Consider the following 26,197-nt stretch of genomic DNA (forward strand, 5'->3'; position numbering starts at 1 on the left):
CGTTTCCAAATCACAGGATGTTTTAAAGTGGAAAATAATGTAAACTGAAAGATGTCCTGCTACTACGCTGTATAAGTGATTACTCTTAAAGGCAAAAACTTACATCGTTTTTCATTTATCTTTTCAAATGGGAATCGTGTCAGCCCTTCCCCTCAGAAAAGAATTAATTTAGAGTAAACTTTTGTTCAATAGCCATCAGCATAATGAATAGGAACATAATAAATTACTCACTAATACATGTGGGTTGAGGTGACCATCCACTTTCCAGACATGTAACCGGTCCTGAAGTTTTACCATCTGGTGTTACATATCCTGGTTTACATTGATACTGTGTTTCTTTATTTAAGGAATATGTAGGTTCATATTCAGAAAAAAATCCATTTTCAATTGTTATCTCTGATTTTGAACATGTTTCTGAAAGGCAGAAAGTATAAGGAAAAGATAAGCATATAAATAAACATTTTTATAAAGATTCACTGTAACAACACAAAAATAAGGACTCATTTACAAATGAAAACCTGGAAAAATCTGAATCATCCAAATTCCTGGGACAGAAAAAGTAAGCGACAAAGATACTAAATCAAAATAGTTCATTAATTTTTTCTTTTTGGAATGAAGCGACATTTAGAATACCCAGAATCCCTTCTAGGAAATTATGATGAATCTGTTTGTCTAATGGATCTGAAATCCTACAGTGTGTCAGAGGTGTACCGGCAATAGGTCCTTTCCAGGCACTTGTTTTAAATATTGCCAACTCGGGGTCTCCTAAGCAACTCCAGTACTCAATTGGGGTATCTGAGATCAGGTGACGATTTCAGAGAAACTGCCACCATAGCTACCACAACTCTGAGAATCTGCAATGTTTGTCATCATGATTGGGTGCTTAAAACCATATGGATACGTGGAGTTCAATGAGTATGACACAGATCAGCACGTTCCTTCATGTTCTAAGACCAAAATGATGGTTCCTCAAATTATGTGTAACTTGACTTGAAACAACAAACAAGACTTCTGTCATTTACAAAGTCTTCACAAAGTTCAGCTTTAGTTTTTAAATAACCCATGGATAAAGAAGAAATCAAAAGAGAAAATATGAGCTATATATTTTTTCATAATTGGTAATTTTATTCCTTCACTTGGGGTGCCTAGTACACTGGAAATGAGATACTGGGAATATTAAATACTCAGGATAAGGAATAAAGTACATAATTTTATTTATTTATTTATTAAAAAAAATTTTGTTTATTTTTGAGAGAGAGAGGGAGACAAGAGTGTGAGTGGGGGAGAGTCAGAGAGAGAGGGAGACACGGAATCTGATGCACGTTCCAGGCTCTGGGCTGCCAGCACAGAGACCAATGTGGGACTTGAACTCCCATACCATGAGATCATGACCTGAGCCAGAGTTGGATGCTTAATCACTGAGCAACCCAGATGCCCCTGTAATCTTTTTTTAAAAACATTAAATCTTTTGAATTGAATTTAAGAAAAATATTTTACATGAAATTTTGTGAGATGATAATAACATAGTCTCCGAAGGAAATGTTACTGTTATATACGTAATAGAAAAGAATACAGAATGAAAATCAATCATCAGAAAAAGAAAAGCAAACAAAACCCAACATACATATGAATTTCAAAAAAACAGAATAGTGTTAGTGAGATGATGGAATAGGGTGTTTTGTTTACACATTATTTGATTTATTTCTGTTCTAATCTTTAGTATTTCCTCCCTTCTTCTAAATTTGGGCTTAGTTTGTTCTTTTTCTAGTTCCTTGAGGGATAAATTTAGGTTGTTTATATACAATCTGCTATGTTAAGCTAAACTTTTTATGTTTATTTATTTATTTTGAGAGAGAGAGAGAGAGAGAGAGAGAGAGAGCGAGCACAGACACACACACACACACACATGCACACGTGCAAGCAAGGGAGAGAGAGAGAGAGAGAGAGAGAGAGAGAGAGAGAGAGAGAACCCAAGCAGGCTCTGTGCTGTCAGCACAGAGTCCTACTGCGATGCTTGATCTCAAGAACCCAATCGTGAGATCATGATCTGAGTCAAAATCAAGAGTTGAACATATAACTAACTGATGGAGCCACCCTGGCGCCCTGATCTTCTTTGTTAATGTAGACATTTATCATTAAAAATTTCCCTCTTTGCACGGCTTTTGCAACATCTCTGAATTTTGTTACACTGTTTTTGTTTTTATGTCTCAAAATATTTTTAAAAATTCTCTTGCTCTTTCCTCTTTGACCCTATTGTTGCTTGAGAGTGTCTTTTCTTTCCATGTAGTTGTGAATTTTCCCATTCTAATTTTACCCCATTGTGACTGAAAAAGATAGTGCATACAATCTTTCATGTGCAGTAGAATGTACTCTTTTACTGTTAGGTTGAAAATTCCATATATATCTATTAGGTCCAAAAATCTTTATACTGTGGTTCAAATCTTCAACTTCTTTCTTGCTTTTCTGTGTTGTATTTATTGTTCCAAGGGAGGTATTAAAGTCTCCTAATATTACTGTATTGCTGTCAATTTCTCCTCTTCACATCTGTCCATATTGCTTTATATATTTATGAATTCCAATGTTGGTTCCACATCTGTTGAAAATTGTTACCATTTTCCTGATGAATGGACTCATTATATAATGATCTTCATCTCTAAAGACAGTTTTAGATTAAGTCAGTTTTTTTTTCTCATAGAAGTATAATCACTCCATCATTCTTTGGTTGCCATTTGCATGAAATACCTTCTTCCATTCCTTCACTTTAGCCTATTGTGTCTTTAAATCTAAAGTGATTTCTTGGTTATTTTATTTTAAATCATTCAGGTACTCTATTCCTTTTAATAGGTAAATTTAAATGATGTGTATTTAAAGGAATTATTGGTAGGTGAACACTTACTATTAACATGTGGCTAATTGTCTTCTGTTTTGCATCTGTTTTTTTCAATTTCCTCCTCTTTTGATGACTTCCTTTGTTATTTGATTATAGTTTATAGTTATTTACTTTGATCTTATCATGCAGTACATTAGATCCCTGGAATTAATCGTATAATTGAAGGCTTACCCGCTTGGACCAGCATCCACACCCACCACCGGTACAGAACTTCCATTCTACATTCTGCTTCTATGAATTTGATGTTTTCTTTTTTCTTTTTTGATTTCATATATAAGTTTTATCATGAAGTATTTGCTATCTCTGGCTTATTATACTTAACATATTGTCCTCTACGTTCAACCATGTTGTTGTGAATATCAAGATTTTCTTCTTTCTCATGGATGAATAATATTCTATTGTGTATATATATATATATATACACACATATATATACACATATATATACACATGTGTATATATATACACATATATATGTGTATATATATATATACACATGTGTATATATATACACGTGTGTGTGTATGTATATATACATATACATACATATGTGTATGTATACATATATATGTATATATACATATATATGTATATATGTATATATATGTATATATAATATCATATCATATCTTCCTTATCCATTCATTTATCAGTGGATCCCAAGCAGGGTCCATTCCCAGTGTGGAGCTCCACACAGGACTCAATCTCAAGACTGAGATCATGACCTGAGCTGAATCAAGAGTCTGATGCTTAACCAATTGAGCCACCCAGGAGCCATGTTCCTCAGTCTTGAATGTCCTCCTCCCTGGCATCCTTATTTCCATGACTCCCATTCAACCTTCAAAGCCTACCCAAGATGCCATCGTGACCCTGACAGATTTGGCTCTCTTCATTCCACCTCTTACAAACAAACTCCCCAACCTGATCCCACTCCAGACTCTCATTCCAACTTGGATTTCTTGTCTCCTCTAAATGATCCTGTAGTCTCTCTTTGGCTTGCCTTCGTCACAATGCTTTATATAGTAAAATACAATATGTTGATGAAATACAATAATCATTCCTTTTGTTTTCCCCACTAAATGGCCTTTTGGCAAATGCTAGTCCTAATGCCTGGCACTTAGCAGGCACTTAGCAGTCACTTAAAAAGTGACCACTGGATGGGCAAATAAATGAATGAAAGAACGAATGGATGAATATGAAGCTCTTTTGGAACCTTTCCATTATATCTGCAGATTGCAGGCAACCCATGGGAAGAGCACAGTAGACGGTAACCAGTGTAAAAGGTAAGACATGAGAACACATGTGCAGTGATCTCAAAGCTCTATTGCACGAACCCAAGAAACTCTGTTATCTGTAACTCCATTGCACCTCTTGTCTACGTGTCTTAATTTTGAATTTATGCCATAATTTTGAAGTCAGGAATCATTTTAATTTTGTTCAAAAAGGCTTTGGGGAGCCTTTGAAGGAACAATTCTATAATCACTATCCTATCATTACATTTTTGGTCAACATGGTTTGAAAAACTTGGTTCTCTCGGTTAAAATGTCCAAACACATAAAAGTGCTCTGTCAAATATTTTTACCCCTTTCCTTTTCGTTTTTTCTAAAATATAGCACTTTTTACCTCAATTACATCATCTCTTGTTTATTCACCATATTCTGAAACTAGTTAAAGTTGTTAAGATATGGGTAAAGTGCACATCAGGTAAGTGAGCACAGGATAGACTGGTTGGGAAAATCTTACATCCTGCGCAGGTAGGGGATGGTGTGTGGGGTGAGGGGCGAGGCATAACTGGGATGAAGGAAAAGTGCAAAGGTTGTAGAACAATGAGGGATTGAGGAAAGAAAAGTGGATCGATGTAGACTTTGGCAGAAGCCCTAGCTATCAAAGGCCAAAGATAAAGAACCTACTAATTTATGTGTCATTGGGGGACTTATTTCCAGCTAAGAACAATTTCAGCAATACTTAACAATTCAGTTCTAGTTTAACATTATATGCAGGCAGAAGAGTAGCATATGCACTCTCCAGATATGTCTACATTAAATATGAGCAAGGCTTGATGTGGCACACCTCCCCCTCTCGTGACACTGCCGGGGCATCTGCTCTGACCCTTCTCATGGCGCTCCCCGTCACGCTTCACCCATCAGATCTCCCCTGCCCAGGGCCACCTCACCTTCCAGAGTTCCTTACCCTGTTTTTCACCCTCATCATCCGTTTCTACCTTTCCACACTAAAATTGTAATAGAGAACTTTTCAGCTTATAATGATTCACAGTAAATTGCAGTAAATACTATTGGATTTTACTATTCTAAAGTATTTATTCAGAGTATTTGCTATTCCACATAAATTTCAGGTTTGTTGAATCTAGTAATATCAATACATTTCTCTTTCCTTTTTTTTAAATAGAATTTACTTTTTTTAATGTTCATTTAGTTATTTTGAGAGACAGTGTGCCAACAGTGGAGGGGGGGAGGATGAGACGGGGAGAGGGGGAGAGGCAGAGAGGGGGAGAGGGAGAGGGAGAGAGAGAGGGAGAGAGAGAGGGAGAGAGAGAGGGAGAGAGAGAGAGAGGGAGGGAGGGAGGGAGGCAGGGAGAGAGAGAGAGAGAGAGAGAGAGAGAGAGAGAGAGAGAGAGAGAGAGAATGAATCCCAAGCAGGCTCCCAGTTGTCAGCACAGAGCCTGCTGTGGGGCTCAATGGCACAAACCGTGAGATCATGACCTGAGCTAAAATCAAGAGTCGGATGCCGAACCTACGGAGCCACCAGGTGCCCCTACTACATTTCAAAGAAGAGAGGATACTGAAGGCAGTTGGGCCACTGCACAACTTTAAATCACACCATATAGGTAAACATCACACAACTATTTCTAAAAACTGGAGTTTTCTTGACAGAAGACGAATTCTTATTTATCATATTGGAATTGAAACACAGGGTTCAGGATTAAACGCCACTACCTCAAGTTTTCTGGATTACATAACTGTGTATAACATTCATACACATCTTTATAAAATAGTACTTTTAATTAATTTATAAGTAATTCTTATGATTGATAACATCAATTATTTTTTCCATTTGAGGGTTAACTCTACAATTGGAAACCATTTTGTACTTGAAACAATATACAAAAAATTGTTTTACTTTGTTTTCTGATAGAAGAGAATCACTCTAGCTTTGATCTATATTTTAGGTCCTGAAAGATTATTTTTGGCCCTTGAAACCTCCAGAATTAGGTAACACCCACATGTCATGAAAATTTATTTTAATTTCTCTTTCTGATAGTTCATTATTAGTGTTCAGAAATACAGCAGATTTTTCTATATTGATTTTGTATCCTACAACTTTACTGAATTCATTTATTAATGCTAACAGGTTTGTGTGTGTGTGTGTGTGTGTGTGTGTGTGTGTGTGTGTGTGTGTGTGTGGAGTCTTTAGCCTTTTCCCTAAAGAATACATCATATGCACACAGAGCTAATTTTACTTCTTTATTTTTTATTTTTATGTTTTACATTTATTTATTTTTGAGAGACAGAGGGAGACAGAGCACAAGTCGGGGAGGGGCAGAGAGAGAATGAGACACAGAATCTGAAGCAGGCTCCAGGCTCTGAGCTGTCAGCACAGCACCCAATGTGGGGCTCGAACCCATGAACCGTGAAATCATGACCTGAGCATAAGTCGGACGCTTAACCGACTGAGCCACCCAGGTGCCTCTTTAATCTGTATTTCTTATTTGGATACATTTTATTTCCCTTTTTCAGCACTGATGAGAGTGGGTATCTTTGTATTTCTCCTGATCCTTGAGGGAAAGCTTTCAGCTTTTCATCAAATATGATGTTAGTTATGGGCTTCTCATTTATGGTCTTCATTATGTTGATGTACATTTCTTCAATACCTAATTGTTGTCAGTTTTTGTCATAAATGGATGTTGAATTGTGTCAAATGCTTTTTGTGCATCTATCTGGATGATTATATGATTTTTACCTTTCATTTTGTTAATGTGCTATATCATATTACTGATTTAAATCTGTTGAATCACCCTTGAGTCCCATAGATAAACCCAACTTCATCATGGTGTGTGAATCTTTTAATGTGCTATTGAATTCAGTTTGTTAACATTTTGTTGAGCATTTCAATATTTATGTTTATCAGTGATGTTGGGTATAATTTTTTTTGTAGCATCCTTGTCTGGTTTTGGCATTAAAGTTAATCTACTTTTGGAAGTGCTCTCCCTCAAAATTTTGGAGTTTTTAAATAAAAATTGGTATTAAATCTTCTTTTAATTACCAGTGAATACTTCTGTTCCCAGACTTTTCTTTGAGGAGATATATTAAATTAATTATTCAGTGTTGTTACTTGTTATTGGTTTGTTCAGATTTTCCATTTCTTAATGATTTTGTCTTGTCAGTTTTATATTTCCAGGAACTTATCCATTCTCTGTTATCCAATTTGTCAGTGTGTAATCATTTATGGTGGTCTCTTATGGACATTTACATTTCTGTGGCATCAGTTGAATATCTTCAAGTTCATTTCTATTTTATTTATACGATCTCTCTTTTTAATTAGTTAATCAGCTTAGGTTTGTCAATTTTGTCTACATTTTGAAAAAGGTAGGTATCTATTTTGTTCACTTTTTGGTCTTTATTTCATATATTTCTGCTCTGATTTCTGTTATTTCCTTCTTTCTGCTAATTTTAGGCTTAGTTTTTTCTTCTTTTCCAAGTTTTTTAATGAAAAAATTTTCATTTTATTTGTTAGACAGACATCACAAGTCAGGGTAGGGTGGGGTAGGAGAGAGAGAATCTGAAACAGTCTCTACCCTCACGTGCAGAGCACTATGTGGGGTACAAGCCCATGATCCTGGATCATCGCCTGAGCAGAAATCAAGAGTTGGACACTCAAGCAACTCAGCTACCCAGGTACCCCCTTCTTTTACTAGCTTTTTGATGTATACAGTTTGACTGTATATTTGAGATCATTTCTTTTTTTACTGTAGGCATGTATTACTAGAAACACCTCCCACAGAAGTGCCTTTGTATGTGAAGCATGTTTTTCTTTCTTGTTGCTTTCAAAATTCTTTGTACTCTGTTTTTTTTCTAGATTGACTGTATGTATGTATGTATTTAAGTTTTAATTTTAATACCGGTTGGCTGACGTACAGTGTTATATTAGTTTCAGGTATACAGTATAGTGATTCAACAATTCCATACATCACCTAGTGCTCGTAATGACAAGGATACTCTTTCATCTCCATCACCTATTTCACCCATCCCCTCTGCCAGCTTTCTCCCCTCTGGTAACTATCATATTGTTCTCTACACTTAAGACACTTAAGAGCCTTTTTTTTTTTTTTTTTTTGGTCTCTCTCTCTCTCTCTCTCTCAAATTTCCTCCCTTTGCTCATTTGTTTTGTTTCTTAAATCCCACATATGACTGAAATCATATGTATTTGTCTTTCTCTGCAAGACTTATTTTGCCTAGCATTATACTGTCTAGTCCATCCAAGTTGTTGCAAATGGCAAGATTTCATTCTTTTTTACGGCTGAGTAACAGTCCATTTATCTTTATCTATTCATCAATTGGTAGACACTTAGGCTGCTTCCATATCTTGGTTATTGCAAATAATGCTGCAATAAAGATAGGGGTGCGTGTATCCCTTTGAATTAGTGCTTTTGTATTCTTTGGGTAAATACCCAGGAGTGTGATTGCTGGATATTACAGCAATTCTATTTTTAACCTTTTGAGGCACCTCCATACTATTCTCCAGAGATGCTGCACCAGTTTGGATTCTTGCCAACAGTGCAAGAGGGTACCCCTTTCTCCGCATCCTCACCAACACCTGTGAGGTGACATCTTATTGTTTTTTTGGTTTGCATTTCTCTGATGATAAGTGCTAATGAGTATCATTCATGTGTCTATTGCCCATCTGTATGTCTTCTTTGGAGCAATATCCGTTCATGTCTTCTACCCATTTTTCATTGGATTATCTGGTTTTGGTGTGTTGAGTTTTATAAGTTCTTTATATATTATGGATACTACCCTTTACCAGACATGTCATTTGTAAATATCATCTCCCATTCCATAGGTTGCCTTTTAGTTCTGTTGATTGCTTCCTTTGTTGTGCAGAAGCTTTGTAGTGTAATGTAGTCCCAATAGTTTCTTCTTTTTTGCTTTTATTTCCCTTGCCACAGATGATCTCTCTAGGAAGCTGTGGCTGATGTCAGAGAAGTTACTGCCTCTACTCTCTTCCAGGAATTTTTGTAATTTCAGGTCTCACATATAGGTCTTTAATCCAGTTTGAATTTATTTTTGTGTATGGTGTAAGAAAGTGGTTCAGTTTCATTCTTTTGTATGTTGCTGTGGAGTTTCCCCAACATCGTTTGTTGAACAGATTGTCTTTTTCCCACTGGATATTCAATCCAGTTTTGTTAAAAATTAATTGAGTGTATAATTGTAGGTTTATTTCTGGGTACCATACGCTCTTGATCACTATCTTTGTAATATTAATTTGAAGTCCAGAATTATGATGCCTCCAGCTTTGCTCTTCTTTTTCAAGATTGATTTGGCTAACCAGGGCCTTTTGTGGTTCCATACAAATTTTAGGCTTGTTTGTTCTAGGTCTATAAAAAATGTCGTTGGTATTTTGGTAGGGGTTGCATCGATTGTGCAGATTGCTTTGGGTTGTGTAGACATTTTAACGATATTTGTTCTTCCAGCCCATGAACATGGGATGCCTTTCCATTTTCTTTGTGCTGTCTTTAACTTCTCTCATCAGTGTTGTATAGTTTTCAGAGTACAGATCTGTCACCTCTTTGGTTAGGTTTATTCCTAGGTAGTTTATTATTTTTAGTGCAATTGTAAATGGGACTGTTTTCTTAATTTGTCTTTCTGCTACTTTATTATTGTTATATAGAAATGCAACAGATTTCTGTGCACTGATTTTGTATCCTATAGCTTTCTGAACTCACTTCAGTTCTAGCACGTTTTGGTGGAGTCTTTTGGGTTTTCTGTATAGAATATTATGTCATCTGCAAATAATGAAAGGTTTACTTCTTCCTTACCGAGTTGAATGCCTTTTATTTCTTTTTGTTCTAGTTGCTGTGGCTAGGACTTCCAGTACTTTATTGAGTAAAAGTGGAAGAGTAGACCTCCTCGTCTTGTTAGTTATGTCTTGTCTTGTTCCTGACCTTGGGAGGAAAGCTCATAATTTTCCCCCATTAAAGACAATGTTAGCTGTGGGTTTTTCATGTATAGCCTTTCTTATGTTGAGGTATGTCCCCTCTAACCCTACTTTGTTGAGAGCTTTTATCACGAATGGATGTTATACTTTGTCAAATGGTTTTTTTGGTATATGTTAAAGTGATCATATAGTTTTCATCTTTTCTTTTACTGATGTGATTTGATTGATGTGATGTATCACACATTGATTGATTTGTGAATATTGAACCATTCTTGCAACTCAGGAAGAAATCACCGGGTATAAGTCGTGAAGAGACATGACTTGATTATGGGGAATAATTTTTTTAAATTTATTCTTGGATTCAGATTGCTAGTATTTGTTACGCATTTTTGCATCTATATTCATCAGAAATATTGACATATACTATAGTTCTCTTATTTTGTGGTGGCTGTATCTGCCTTGGTATCAGGGTAGTGCTGTTTCATAGAATGAATTTGGGAGTTTTTCCTTCTTTTCCTTTTTTTTTTTTTTTTTTGGAGTAGTTTGAGAATAGGCATTAACTCTTATTATTTATTTATTTATTTATTTATTTATTTATTTATTTATTGCTGGTAATTGATCTGTTCAATTTTCTTTCTTTCTTTCTTTCTTTTTTTTTTTGAATATAAACATGGCAAGGCTTATTTGGGGAACTCCCAAATTCTTTTTTTTTTTTAATGAAATTTATTGTCAAATTGGTTTCCATACAACACCCAGTGCTCATCCCAACAGGTGCCTTCCTCAATACCCATCACCCACCCTCCCTTCCCTCACACCCCCCATCAACCCTCAGTTTGTTCTCAGTTTTTAAGAGTCTCTTATGTTTTGGCTCCTTCCCTCTCTAACCTTTTTTTTTTTTTCCTTCCCCTCCCCCATGGTCTTCTGTTAAGTTTCTCAGGATCCACATAAGAGTGAAAACATATGGTATCTGTCTTTCTCTGTATGACTTATTTCACTTAGCATAACACTCTCCAGTTCCATCCACGTTGCTATAAAAGGCCATATTTCAGTCTTTCTCATTGCCACGTGTGTGTAATGAGACACACGTGTGTGCCACGTGTGTCTTTCCATTGTGTGTATAAACCACAATTTCTTTATCCGTTCATCAGTTGATGGACATTTAGGCTCTTTCCATAATTTGGTTATTGTTGAAAGTGCTGCTATAAACATTGAGGTACAAGTGCCCCTCTGCATCAGCACTCCTGTATTCCTTGGGTAAATTCCTAGCAGTGCTATTGCTGGGTCATGGGGTAGAGCTATTTTTAATTTTTTGAGGAACCTCCACACTGTTTTCCAGAGCAGCTGCACCAGTTTGCATTCCCACCAATAATGCACCAGGGTTCCCGTTTCTCCACATCCTTGCCAACATCTATAGTCTCCTGACTTGTTCATTTTGGCCACTCTGACTGGCGTGAGGTGGTATCTGAGTGTGGTTTTGATTTGTATCTCCCTCATGAGGAGCGACATTGAGCATCTTTCATGTGCCTGTTGGCCATCTGGATGTCTTCTTTAGAGAAGTATCTATTCATGTCTTCTGCCCATTTCTTCACTGGATTATTTGTTTTTCGGGTGGAGTTTGGTGAGTTCTTTATAGATTTTGGATACTAGCTCTTTGTCCGATATGTCATTTGCAAATATCTTTTCCGATTCCGTTGGTTGCCTTTTCGTTTTCTTGATTATTTCCTTTGCAGTGCAGAAGCTTTTTTATCTTCATGCGGTCCCAATAGTTCATTTTTGCCTTTAATTCCCTTGCCTTTGAAGATGTGTCAAGTAAGAAATTGCTGCAGCTGAGGTCAGAGAGGTTTTTTCCTGCTTTCTCCTCTAGGGTTTTGATGGTTTCCTGTCTCATGTTCAGGTCCTTTATCCATTTTGAATTTATTTCTATGAATGGTGTAAGAAAGTGGTCTAGTTTCATCCTTCAGCATGTTGCTGTCCAGTTCTCCCAGCACCGTTTGTTAAAGAGATTGTCTTTTTTCCATTGGATATTCTTTCCTGCTTTGTCAAAGATTAGTTGGCCATACGTTCGTGGGTCTAGTTCGGGGGTTTCTATTCTCTTCCATTGGTCTATGTGTCTGTTTTCGTGCCAATACCATGTATTACGATAATTTCCCTCTTAGAACAGTTTTGCTGCATCCCACAGGTTTTGAACGGCTATGTTTTCATTTTCACTTGTTTCTATGTGTTTTTTTCCTGTTATTTCCTGGCTAACCCATTCATTGTTTATTAGTGTGTATTTTCACTTCCGTGTATCTGTGTCCTTTTCAGATGTGTGTGTGTGTGTGTGTGTGTGCGTGTGTGTGTGTGGCTGACTTAATAGTTTCATTGCACTGTGTTCTGAAAGGATTCATGGTGTGATTTTGATCTTTTTGAATTTGTTGAGGCATGTACTATTTATACACCCAACTCGTGACTCCACAACATAAAAGTTGTATCTTCTTGTTGGGTTGTCCCCTTTATTATTATGTAGTGTCCTTCTATGTCTCTTATTACATTCTTTGTTTTAAAGTCGACTTTCTTCAATATAAGTATTGCTACTCCAACTTCTTTTCACATCCATTTGCACAATAAATATTCTACATCCCCTTACTGTCAATCTGCAGTCAATCTGCAGTTGTCTTTTGGTCCAAAATGATTCTTTTGTAGGCAGTATACAGATGGGTCTTGTTTTTTTCATTCCGTCACCCTATGTCTTTTGATTAGAGCATTTAAACGACATACATTCAAAATAATTTGAACATGCATTTATTTTCATTGTATTACTTGTTTTGTGGCTGTTTCTGAAGATTTTCTCTGATCATTTCTTCTCTTTCTCTCTTTCATGGTTTGATGGGTTTTTCTTAGTGATATTTTGTATTTCTCTCTCTTTATTCTTTGCATATTCATTAGTGATTTTTGATTTGTGGTCACCATTAGGTTTGTATATAACATTTTTTGTATACAGCAGTCTATATTAAATTGGTCAAAAGTTTGAACGCAAACATTACTCCTCTCTTCTCCAGGTATATGGTGTCATATGTTATAAGTTACATCCTTTTATTCTGTGAGTTCCTTGACTGAAATTTGTTTCCAGAAATATTCATCTTGAGTGCTTTTGTGTTTCCTACCTTCATACTGTCACTTTTGGTCTCTCTCCTCTCCACTCAAAGAGTCCTCCTTAATATTTCTTGCAGGTCTGGTTTAGTGGTCATGAACTTCACTGGTTTTGTGTGTCTTGGAAACTCTCCTATTATGAATAATAGCCTTGCTAGATGGAATATTCATGGCTGGATAGAGTACGTTTCCCATTCAGCACTTTGAATATATCATTCCACTCCCTTCTGGCTTGGAAAGTTTGTGCTGAAAAATGCTCTCATGGCCTTATGGGTTTTCCCTTGCATGTGACTGCCTTTTTTTTTTTTTTTGTCTTGCTATTATAATTTTTTCTATATCCCTATGTTTTGCCAATTTATTTACCATATGTTTTGGTGTGGTTTGCATTGGTTGATTTTATTGGGGGTTCTCTGCCTTCTGTATCTGCATATCTGTTTCCTCCTTCCACATTAGGGAACTTTTCTGCTATTAATTCTTCAAATAAACTTTCTGCCATGTTTTTTCTTTCTTCTTCTTCTGGGACTACTCTAATATGAATGTTGTTATGTTTGATGGAGTCACTGACTCCCCTGAATGTATTCTTATTTTGCACCATTCTTTTTTCTCTTTGTTTGGCTTGATTACTTTCCATTACACGGTCTTCTAGGTCATTAATTTGTTCCTCTTCTTATTCCAGCCTGCTGTTCATTCCATCAAGTGTGCTTCTAATTCTGTTTGGTGAATCCTTTATCTCTGCTATGTTATTCCTTATCTCTTTATTAAGAGTCTCACTCATGTCTTCCACTTTTTTTCTCAAGTCCAGTGAGTATCTTCATAATTTTTACTTTAAATTTCTATTAGGCATGTTACCTATATCTGTTTCACTTAGATCTCTGGCATTGGCCTTGTACAGATCTTTCATCTTTCACAGATCATTCTTCTGTTTTCGCATTTTGTCTAAGTTTCTGTGCCTGCCTCTCTGTATTAGGAAAGTCAGCTACTTCTCCTGTTCTTGAGGCTAATGGCCTTATGAAAAAGAGGTTCTGTCGTGCCCTGAGGTGTCACGATCCCTGTTCCCCAGGGCCTGGCACTTCAGGGAGTGTCTCCAATGTGTGCTGTGTTCACACTGCTCTTGTGTCCTGATTGCTTTGTCCTTCATGCCCCTCATCTGCAGAGGCTCTCTTTGCCTGTGTGGGCAGTGTTTGGTCTCTGGCCTGAATGTGGTGAGTTTCAACTTGGTGTGCTCTGGTCTGCGTGTGAGATGAGACTTCTCACCACTGCTGCTGGAATCATGGCACCCCAAACACCCAGGTTGGGAGATGAGGTGTGGGCAGGGATTTGGTCTGGGCTTTTGGGGTTGGGGGCCACCTGTGCTGGGACTGAGGCCAAGTGTGACTGGGAAGGGTGATTCCACTGGAGCATGGGGAGGCAGGGCTTGGTAGAAGCAAGTTAGAGAGCAAGTGTGGGTCCTGTGCTGGTTCCCAAAGGTGACCATGTCTATATGCTGAAGGGCAGGGGAGGGAAATGGTACCTACCAGTTCCTTTGTTCCCAGAGGGGTCTCTGTGAAGGCTGTCTTTCTGCAATATTCTCCAAGGTGAGCAAATAACCTCCCCACTGTGTTCTCCAAGTGCTCTTCAGATTGCTGTTTCCATGCTGTATATCCACAGGCTCTTTGCTTGCCTTTTCTCCAAGAGCAGCCTCAATGCTGTTTGAACTCTCCCAGGGCCAAGTACACTGTCCTTATAGTACCCTAGGCTTTAAGCCCCACTGCTTGCAAAGCTCACAAAATTTGGCCCCCTCCCTTTCCAAACCAATTGCTGTGGAGATTTGTTTTCTCGTGTGTGCTCACCTGTGTTTCAGTCTGTCTCTCACCATTCCCTATGACCACTACTCCTTTCCCACCTCAGTGTTCACAATCTGTTTCTTCTCAGTTTGGGGAAGAAAACTGAATCTCTACACATCTTACTTCATTGACGTGGCTTGTTCTCTACCTTCAGTTGCAGAATTTGTTCTGCTGGTCTTTAAGTTAATTTCTAGGGTATTTAGGATGATTTGATAGTTATCTAGGTATATTCATGGGATGAGGTAAGCCTAGGATCCTCCTACACCACCACATCTACCTCCTTTCTCTTGTGTCACCCTATATTAGAGGTTTCTTCCTTGTACTTCCATTACTGTTTTCTTGACTAATGCCTATCAGTAAACATTTATTTTGCTATAAATGTATCAAGAAATTTGTATATCCACTCATACACACTTGGAAAAAATAAAACTAAGTAGTTCCATAGGGGAGATAAGAAAGTTGTTATAAATATTTTGTTACAGTCAATATAGATGAGGGTTAGAAAACCATAATACACTGGGATCTCAGATCATTTACTTACTGAGAGGAATGCATTCAGGAGGAGGGAACCAGCCATCCTCTGTACAGGTCATTACAGTCTGCTCATTTTGAAGACTGTGGCCAGAATTGCAGTTAACGCTTACATTTTCACCTTGTACATATTTAACTCCTTGTTTTGGATACTCTCCATTTTTCAAATGATTGAAGATACATTGTCCTAAAAATAATGAAAGTAAGAAACAAAAAATTTTTAAAACCCATAAGTTCAGTGAAAATAGCCAATTAAAAATTATTTGTACAAAATTGTTTATAATTAAGTCCTTGTAAATGATATAGTTATTTTCAGAAAGCCTCTCTCTTTATCTTTAGTGTGATTTTTATGAAGAACTCTTCATAAAAGGAAAAACTTATATTGGTATTTTTGCTCACAACATTCATCCTTTGGCCTTATGTTAGTCATACTAAGCTTAATTGTATTCACTTATGTGTTTTCCCCCCTCTACTATTTGAAATATTTATACACATACAATTATAAAGGTTGACTTACTGCGGCATGGTACTGCTGGTGACCATCCTTCTTGTGTGCAATGAATATGTTCCCAGGGCTTTTGTGAAACAGTCACAAAATTTTGATCACAGGAATACCAATATTTTTCTCCTACGCGTACTGGAAAGTTTTGTCTATAGTTACTTTCATGGTGTAGACTACCATGTTTTATTTCTGGAAAATCACAACGATTCCCTTGCAATAAAAACAAAACAAACAAAAACAGTATAAATGATGTTTTACCTTAAGAAAAAAAATCAGATGGGAAATGAACTGTTTCACTGGTGAATTATATCCTCTTATTAGCCTAACTTCACTCATTGCATCAGGGTTTCCAGGACAAGAGAAGTTATAAAACTCAGATGACTGGGACATGCTAATGAGGCTAAAGTTATATCTTGTGGGTCATATGATATAGAAACTTGTATGAAGACTCTTCATAAATAAAACTCTACAGATCTATTTGGGTACTTATATGATCTACCGACTATGTATATCCTAGCCCTGGTATGTAAATGAGAAACTTGATTGAGAGATGAAAGTATTGATTTTATTGCTCAGATCATCTATCTTCTTTATTTTCTTTTCTGCTCTCACCAGAAATCAGAGCCCTGCCTTTTCTTCTCAGACCAACTCAGTGTAGGGAAACAGTGCGGTTTTTTTTTTTTTTTAGATAAACATTCATTAATTTACTTTTCTATTTATTCAAATAGTGTAAGAAATATAGAGAAACACATTTTCCATTCATCGCATTATACAGAAAACTGACCTTCTAATTAATGCCTGAAACCAATCATCAAGGAAAGTTTTCATTTAATCAGAAAAACAAACTAGGACTATTTCTTAATATTCAAATAGCTAAGATTACAGTAAACATTTGACTGTTATTTCTAATATTAATTGGAGAATGCGGTGTTTTAAAGTATGTCACATGTGTCTCAGAATATATATAACATATATTATGTACATGAGGTGATTTAAAATGTCATTCATAGTATGTCATAGTATATAAGGTTTATATGGCACACATATATGACATATGTGTCATATATAATGTGGCATATGTTGTAACATGTACACATCATATATATGAGGTGTTTATAACATGTCATATATATCATAATATATATATTTTTGAATACAAGTGAACATTTAATGCAACCATAGTTCAATTCTTTTTAAACACCAAAATGTCGTATTGTAATTGAGCTATAATATAATTGCATTTTATTGTGTTTCTTATATATGGAATATTTTTGACACATGTTTAAGTGTTATGCTGTTTATAACACATTTATATATAATATTTCCCAGAAAAAATTTCCGTTTTCATTTGATGATTTAGAGATAATCTAGTACTTTTAATACCATACCAGTATTAGTTTTTTCCCCACAAAATGATTCTATTACAAGAACTGTTGTGCAACACACGAAAAAAAGTTCCAAACACACACACACACACACACACACACACACACACACACACACACACACCCCAAGGATTCATTATCATCTTCATCTTCCTTCAGAGCATGAGCAGGGGAGGGGTAGAGAGAGAGGGAGCCTGAAGCAGGCTCCAGGCTCCGAGCTGTCAGCACAGACAGCCCCACAGATGTGGGGCTCAAACCCAGAAACCATGACCAGAGCCGAAGTCAGACGCTTATCCGACTGAGCCACCGAGGTGCCCCTCATCTTCATCCTTGTAAAATACACTGGTAACATTTTCTTTCTTGTTTGATTAAAGTTTCCAGTAGTTTCAGCAGACTTATGTAGATTATGCACCTTGAATACTTGAATATACTGATGTTTTTCTTTAGTAAAGATTTGTATATGATACCTTCTCTAGATATAGATTCTTGGCCTCCAGTTTATAGCTCTCATTGATAAATTTTTTCCACCACATTTTTGAAGCTTCCAATATTGAGATCAAGTGTTCATTTAGTCTTATTCCACTTAAGTAACCTTCTAGGTATTTTTCTCCACTACTCTTTGACGATTTAGATGAACTTCTCTTTATCCTTGTATGATCAATTTCATCATGATACATCCCAGATGAGTGTCATTTAACAATCATTCTACCTTGCGCAAACTTCCGTGTTTGGATTTGCAAGAGTAGAGTCTTAAAGAACTCAAATACATTGGTGTAAAATTGTAAAGGAGAGATTTGAACCCTGGTGGTCTGATTTTAGAACAAATCTGGTTATCCACCTATTATGGGTTTTCAAAGGATATCAGTTAGGAGTTAAGATGGTGGAGAAGTAGGGGGACCAAGACTTCACTTGTCCTTCAAACACAGCTGTTTTGGGGTCAGAACACTTGGAACACCCAGGAAGTCTAGCTGCAGAGTGACAGAAAAATCTGCACACGTGGAGGGAGACAGCTTGGTGTGACAGACATGCGTGTATGTGAATTGGGAGACATAAAACAGCATGGGTACAGAGGGGAGGGATCCCCTTCTGTGGACAGACAAAAGGGAGAGAAATAGAAGCTGTGGATTGTGGCATTGTGTTAGGACAAGAGAAAGACCTTTTCCAGACCACGAACTGGGGAACAAGAAATACGGAAAAGGTCAGTCTCTGCTTTGCAAATAGCCTTAGGAGCTGAAGATAAGAGTTTTCAAAAGTGTGTGGCATTCTCTGGACCAGAGCCACTGCTGTGTGCACATGCCTGGGGGGGGTGGGGGAGAGGAGTCAGCCCCAGGGCGGGTAGAGATATCAAGGGTGCACTGGGAAAGAACAGTCCCCTCCTTTGAGTACTGTGGGAAAAATGTATATTGTTCCCCCAAGGACTAAAGACCCGGCAGGCACCAGCCAATATCTGCAGGGTGGAGTGGCGCTATCCCAGAATTGGGTCCATGTGGTACATGATCCTTGAAGACATGGGATTTTGAATCTCAGCCTAGCACCTAGGAGGCACAGGAGAACTGTGGAGCAGAGCAAACTACCTGCCTGTGCTACTCTGTGAGGGGTGCCTGAACAGCGAGGTTTTGGTTTTGTTTTTTTTTTTAATTTTTTTTAACCTTATTGATTTTTGAGACAGAGAGAGAGAGCATGAACAGGGGAGGTTCAGAGAGAGATGGAGACACAGAATCCGAAACAGGCTCCAGGCTCTGAGCTCTCAGCACAGAGCCCGACGTGGGGCTCGAACTCACAGACAGCAAGATCATGACCTGAGCCGAAGTCGGATGCTCCACCGACTGAGCCACCCAGGTGCCCCTGAACAGCAAGGTTGGAGAAACACAGTCCAGGGAGGAGAGACTGGGGTATCGCCATTTTTCTCCCCATTGCCAACGTGGTGGGTCTACAAGGAACAGGACAGTGGCTCCTAATGGAGGCAGGGCCTGGTGACAGGAAACCCTACCCTGCTGTGCCTGGCAACTGCTTATCTACTGGAGCAGGACTCACACTGGATGAACCAGACAACCTCTCCTCCAGACCAGCAGAGATGGTCCCAGGTATCAACAGACTACTGTCCTGTGGTTTTGTACGCTACTTTGTTGCCCTTTGTTTTCTTTGCTTTTCTTTTTAACCTTTTTTTTTTTCCTTTGGAATCAACTCATATTCTCTGATTTGATTAAAACAAATTTTTTTAACGTTTCTTTTTGAGAGTGAGAGAGACCGAGCATGAGCAGGGGAGGGGCAGAGGGAGAGGGAGACGCAGAATCTGAAGCAGGCTCCAGGCTCTGAGCTATCAGCACAGAGTCCGATGTGGGGCTTGAACTCACAAACCATGAGATCATGACCGGAATTGACACTGGACGCTCAACCGACTGAGCCACCCAGGCGCCCCTGATTTTTGGTCTATTCATCTCTCTCTCTCTCTCTCTCTCTCTCTCTCTCTCTCTGTATATTTCTATATATCTTTTTTTCCCCTGCTTCGTTTGTCTGTGTAATCAGGCATTTTAATTCTATTCTTTTACACCTTTTTTATATCTCCTTCTTTATTTGCCTTTCTCTCTTTCTGGATTAAGCCCTATAGTTTCTTTGATTCTCTGCTTGGTCTTTTTTTTGCCTCTTCCATTTTTCTCTTTGTACGGGATCAGGTCCCGGTCTTTTTCCTTCTTTCCACAGTTGCTTCAATGAACAAATAAAAGCACCTGGTGGAATGTCTAAATGGTGGAATGCCTAAGATGGTGTCTAAACAATCCACCACCAAGAGTAAGGAAGACCTGGCTAGTGGATAGCGCAGCCAAATACGCAACAACAACACAGTGCATGCAACACACTCCGAAAACACTTCCTGAAGTCCCAGGCCTTGGACAGTGTAGGACTCCTTTTTAATATAGTAGTTCTCAAGGTGCAGGACATAAAACAAACTACTAAAACACATAAAATACAGAAACCAGGCCAAAATGATGAAATGAAATTCTTCTGAAAAGAAATTCCAGGAAGAAATGACAGCCAGGGAATTGCTCAAACCGGATACATGCTCTAATCCTTTTTATTTCCTTCCTTCTGCTTTTTGGGGTTTTGTTTGTTGTTTTTCTAACTTCCTTAGTCATCAGGTTAGGTTGTTTATTAGACTTTTTTTCTTGCTTCTTCAGTAGATGTGTATTGCTATAAACGTCCCTCTTAGAATCGGTTTTTCTGCATCCCACAGGTTTTGAACAGTTGTGTTTTCATTTTCACTAGTTTCCATGTACCTTTTTGGTTTTTTTCTTTTATTTTCTGGTTGACCCATTCATTGTTAGCATGTTATTTAACTTCCATCTATTTGTGATCTTCACATTTTTTCTTGTGGCTGACTCCTAGTTTCATTGCATTGTGTTCAGATGTGTTGCATGGTGTGATTTAGATCTTTTTCAATTTGTTGACACTTGTTTTGTGGCCTAATATGTGTTTTATTCTGCAGAATGTTCCATGTACACTTGAAAAGCATGTATATTTGGCTGTTTTAAGATGGAATGTTCTGAATATATCTGTTAAATATATCTGTTCCAGTGTGTCTAAAGGCATTGTTTCCTTGTTGATTTTTGGTTTAGACGATCTTGTCCATTAATGTAATTGGTGTGTTAAAATCCCCTACTATTGTTTATTATGATTGAGTCATTCTTTGCTATTTGTTATTAACATTCATGTATTGAGGAGCTCACATGTTGGGTACATAAATATTCACAATCGTTACCTCTTCTTGTTGGATTGTCCGCTTTATTATTATATAGTGTCCTTCTTTGTCTCTTATTACATGATTTGTTTCAAAGTCTACTTTGTTCAATATAATTATTGGTACTCCTGCTTTCTTTTGACATCCATTTGCACAATAAATATTCTACGTCTCTTCACTTTCAATCTGCAGGTGTGTTTTGCTCTAAAATGAGGGGTTTTTTTTTGTAGGCAGGAAAGAGATGGGTCTTGTTTTATTCATTCTGTCACCCTGTGTCTTTTCATTGGAGCATATAGTATATTTACATTCAAAGCATTTTTTTATAGACATGCATTTATTGCTATTTTATTGCCTGATTTATGGTTGTTCCTGAAGATTTTCTCTGATCATTTCTGGTCTTTCTTTCATGGTTAGATGATTTTTTAATGATATATTGGATACCTTTATCTTTATTCCTTGCATATTTATTGTGGTTTTCCTTTTGGTCATCATTAGGTTTGTATATAACATGTGTTGCATATAGCAGTCTGTATTAAGTTGGTGGTCATTTAACTTTGAACCCAAACTTTCCTTCTCTCTTCCTCAGGCATATGGTGTCATATTTTACATCCGTTTATTTTGTGAGTTCCTTGACAGAAATTTGTTTTACAGAAATATTCATTTTTACTGCTTTTGTGTTTCCTACCTTTATACTGACACTTTTGGTCACTCCTTTCTACTCCGATTCGCCGTTAATATTTCTTGCAAGGCTGATTTAATGGTCTTGACCTGCATTGGTTTTTATTTGCCTAGGAAACTCTTTATCTCTCCATTTTGAATAATGGCTTTGCTGGGTAGAGTATTCTTGACTGGATAGAGTATGTTTCCCATTCATCACTTTGAATATATCATGCCACTTCCTTCTGGCCTGGAAAGTTTGTGCTGCAACGTGCCTTAGTTGCCTTATGGGTTTTTCCTTGTATGTGACTGTCTTTTTTTTTCTCTTGCTGTTTTTACAATGTTTTCTATATTGTTATGGTCTGCCAGTTTAGGTACCATGTATCTTGGTGTGGGTTTGCTTTTGTTGATTTTGTTGGGGATTCTTTGTGCCTCCTTGTGTATCTGGATATCTGTTTCCTCCTTCCAGATTAGGGAACTTTTCTGCTATTCTTCAAATCAATTTTCTGGTCCCTTTTTCCTTTCTTCTTCTTCTGGGACACCTCTAATAAGAATGTTGTTATGTTTGATGGCGTCACCGACTTCCCTAAATCGATCCTCCTTTGCATAATTCTTTTTTCTCCCTTCTGTTCAGCTTGATTACTTTTCATTACTATGTCTTCTAAGTCATTAATTAATGCCTCTTCTTCTTCCACTATGCTGTTCATTCCATCAAGTGTGTTTCTAATTTTGTTTATTGAATCCTTTCTCTCTGCTATGTTATTCCTTATCTCTGTATTAGGGTCTTACTCATATCTTCGAATTTTTCTCAAGTCCAGTGAGTATCATTATACTTACTATGTTAAATTCTCTATTAAGCATGTTACTTATATCTGTTTCACTTAGAGCTCCGGCATTGGCCTTGTACTGCTCTTTCACTTGGGACAAATTCTTCTGTTTTCTCATTTAAGTGTCTGTGCCCGCTTCTGCGTGTAGGAAATTCAGCTACCTCTCCCATTTTTGGGGTAATGGCCTTATGAAAAAGAGGTTCTGTCATGCCCTGAGGTGTTGTGATCCCTCTTCCCCAGGGCCTGGCACTTCAGGGAGTGTCTCCAATGTGTGCTGTGTTCACACTGCTCTTGTGTCCTGATCGCTTTGTGCTTCATGCCCCTCATCTACAGAGGCTCTCTTTGCCCCTTTGTTGGCAGTGGTTGGTCTCTGGCTTGAATGTGGGGAGTTTTAACTTGGTGCACTCTGGTCTGCTTGTGAGATGAGACTTCTCACCACTGCTGCTGGAATCAAGGCTTCCAAAATCCCCAGGTTGGGAGATGAGGTGTGGGCAGGGATTTGGTCTGGTGTTTTGGGGTTGGGGGCTACCTGCTCTGGGACTGAGGCAAGTGTAACTGGGAAGGATGATTCCATTGGAGCATGGGCAAGTGGAGCTTGGTGTAAGAAGTTAGATAGCAAGTGTGGGCCCTGTGCTATTCCCACAGTTGACCCTGTGTTTATGCTAATGGGTAGGGGAGGGAAATGGCACCTGTCAGCTCCTGCGGGTCTCTGTGAATGCTGCCTTTCTGCAACATGCTCCCAGGTGAGCAAATAACCTCCCCACTGTGTGCTCCAAGTGCTCTTCAGATTGCTGGTCCCATGCTGTATGTCCACAGGCTCTTTGCTTGCCTTTTCCCCACGAACAGCCCCAACGCCCTTTGAACTCTCTCAGAACTTAGTACACTGACCTTTAAAACCCTAGGCTTTAAGCCCCACTGGTTGCAGGAACTCACAACATTTGGCCCCTTTCACTTTCCAAGCCAGTTGGTTTCGGGATTCGTTTTACCTGTTGGCTCCTCTGTGTGTCAGACTGTCTCTCACTCTTCTTTGTGACCACTACTGCTTTCCTACGTGGGTGGTACAGTCCATTTCTCCTCAGTTTGGAGGGAAAACTGAATCTCTGTGCATCTTACTTCTCTGATGTGGACTGTTCTCTATGATTGGTTGCACAATTTGTTCTGCCAGTCTTCAGGTTGATTTAGGATGATTTGATAGTTATCCTCATGGGATGAGGCAAGCCTAGTTTCCTCCTTCTCTGCCACATCCCCCTCGTTCTCTTGCTGGTGTCACCCTACTTTACACGTTCCTTCTTTGTAGTTCTTTTACTGTTTTCTGACTAGTGACCATGTACTTACCAGGAGGAAGGCATTCGGGAGCAGGCACCCAGCCATCTTCTGTACAGGTCATTACAGTCTGCTCATTTTGAAGACTGTAGCCAGCATAGCAGTTAACACTTACAGAGTCACCTTGGAAATACATTTTTGCTGGATATGGATATTCTCCATTTATCAAATAATTAAAAATACATTGTCCTAATAATCATAAAAATAGTAAACCAAATTTGTCAAACCCTAGATTCAATGATAATAGCAAATTAAAAATTATTTGTCCAAAATTTAAATTTTCATGCATAAGTATCCAAAAATAACCTATAACTTAAGACAGACTAAAGCTACTTCCAAACGTTTCAAAAGAAGAAAATCAGTATTTAAATTATTTATCTTCAGTTTTTATAATGAAGATATTTGGAAATGACATAGGTATTTTCGTAAGCCTCTATTTTTAGTTCTAAGGTGATTTTTATGAAGAGCTCCTCATAGAAGGAAAAACTTACATTGGTCGTTTTGCTCATAAAACTCATCCCTTGGCCTTCTTTTTGTCATATTAGGCTTAACTGTACTCACTTATGTGTCTTCCCACACCACTCTTTGAAATATTTACGCATACACAATCATAACAAGGTTGACTTACTGCGGCACGGTACTGCTGGTGACCATCCTTCTTGTGTGCAATGAATATATCCCCCGTTCTGTTTTTTATCTGTCACGAAATTGTGGTCACAGGAATAGTAATATTTTTTTCCTACAGATACTGGAAAGTCTCGTCTATAGTTATATTCATTGTGTAGTAGTCCATGTTTTATTTCTGGAAAATCACAACGTTTCTCTTGCAATAAAAAAACAAAAACAAACAACAGTATAAATAATCTTTTATCTCAAGAAAAAAAATCGTATTAGAAATTAATTGTTTCATTGGTAAATTTACCCTCTTATTAGCATAATTTCACTCATTGCATCAGGTTTTCTAGGACAAGAAGTGTTGGAAATATGGATTACTGGAATATGTGATGAAGTCATTGCTAATCGAGTTAACATTGTATCTTGTGGGACTTATGAGATATAAAATTGTATGAAGATCGAGGAATAAAACTTGATAGATCTTTTTAAAGGATTCTCCTTGAGTATGTGTATCCTCAGCATGGTTGATTAAATGAGGAACTTGGTTGAGAGATGAAGGTATTGATTTTATTTCTCAGGTCATCCATCTTTTTATTTTCTTTTCTGTCCTCATCAGAAATCAGAGCCCTATCTTTTCTTCTCAGACCAACTCAATGTAGGAAGATAGATTTTTTTTAGATTAACATTCATTAATTTATTTTTCTGTTTACTGGAAATAATGTAAGACATATAGAGAAACACAAAAATTTTCCATTCATCACATTATACAGAAAAATTACATTCTTCGCAACCCCTCAAACCAATCATTGAGGGCAGTTCTCTTCTTCATTTAATCAGAGAAATAAACAAGGACTATTTTTCAATATCCAAATACTTAAGATTGTGGAAAACATTTGAATGTTATTTTTTTAAATTTTGTTTTAGAAAGAGAGGTGGCGCAAGTGAGTGAAGAGCAGAGAGTAAAAGAGAGAGAGAGAGAAAGAGAGAGAGAAGCTGGGCTCACCTGGGGCTCGTGGTTTTACCTGAAGCAGGGCACTGGCTCACCCAAAGTGGGGCAACGAGCTCACCTGACGTGGAACTCGAACTCACCAACTGTGAGATAATGACCTGAGCCGAAGTCAGATGCTTAACAACTAAGCCACCCAGGCACCGTATTGTTAATTCTAATTTTCATTGGAGAAGGAATGGTTTTAAATTATGTCATACATATGTCGTAATACGTATGACATATATCATATATATGAGGTGTGTTAAAGATGTCATATATATTTCACCATATATATGACACTTGTCATATAGATGAAGTGTTTAAAACTATCATACACAGTATGTCATACTATAATGATATATATCATATATCAAGTGTTTAGACAGTATGTCATTTATGTCCCCAATATATATATTTTTTGAATAAAAGTGAACATTTAATGCAACCATAGTTCAATTCTTTTTAAACACCAAAATGTCATATTTTAATTGAGGTATAATATAATTGCATTTTACTGAGATATTCTTATATACGGAATATTTTTGACATATGTTTGAGTGTTATGTTGTTACAGCACATTTAGGTATAATATTTTCCAGAAAAGTTTCCCCTTTTCATTTG

General features: G+C 37.5%; 1 protein-coding gene across 1 annotated transcript in view; it reads right to left on the bottom strand.

Moving 5' to 3' along the window:
- Positions 1-26,197, bottom strand: part of LOC123382726 (complement factor H-like) — a 60,393-nt gene that overhangs the window by 20,301 nt on the left and 13,895 nt on the right. The window contains exons 3-7 of the mRNA XM_045048530.1: positions 24,602-24,796; positions 23,986-24,162; positions 16,064-16,258; positions 15,557-15,733; positions 232-414 (exon numbers count right to left, since the gene is read on the bottom strand). Of these exons, the coding sequence (XP_044904465.1) occupies positions 232-414; positions 15,557-15,733; positions 16,064-16,258; positions 23,986-24,162; positions 24,602-24,796 (927 nt within the window). The remainder of the gene's footprint in view (positions 1-231; positions 415-15,556; positions 15,734-16,063; positions 16,259-23,985; positions 24,163-24,601; positions 24,797-26,197) is intronic.

This window comes from Felis catus, chromosome F1 (assembly GCF_018350175.1).
Source record: "Felis catus isolate Fca126 chromosome F1, F.catus_Fca126_mat1.0, whole genome shotgun sequence".
Taxonomy (NCBI): domain Eukaryota; kingdom Metazoa; phylum Chordata; class Mammalia; order Carnivora; family Felidae; genus Felis; species Felis catus.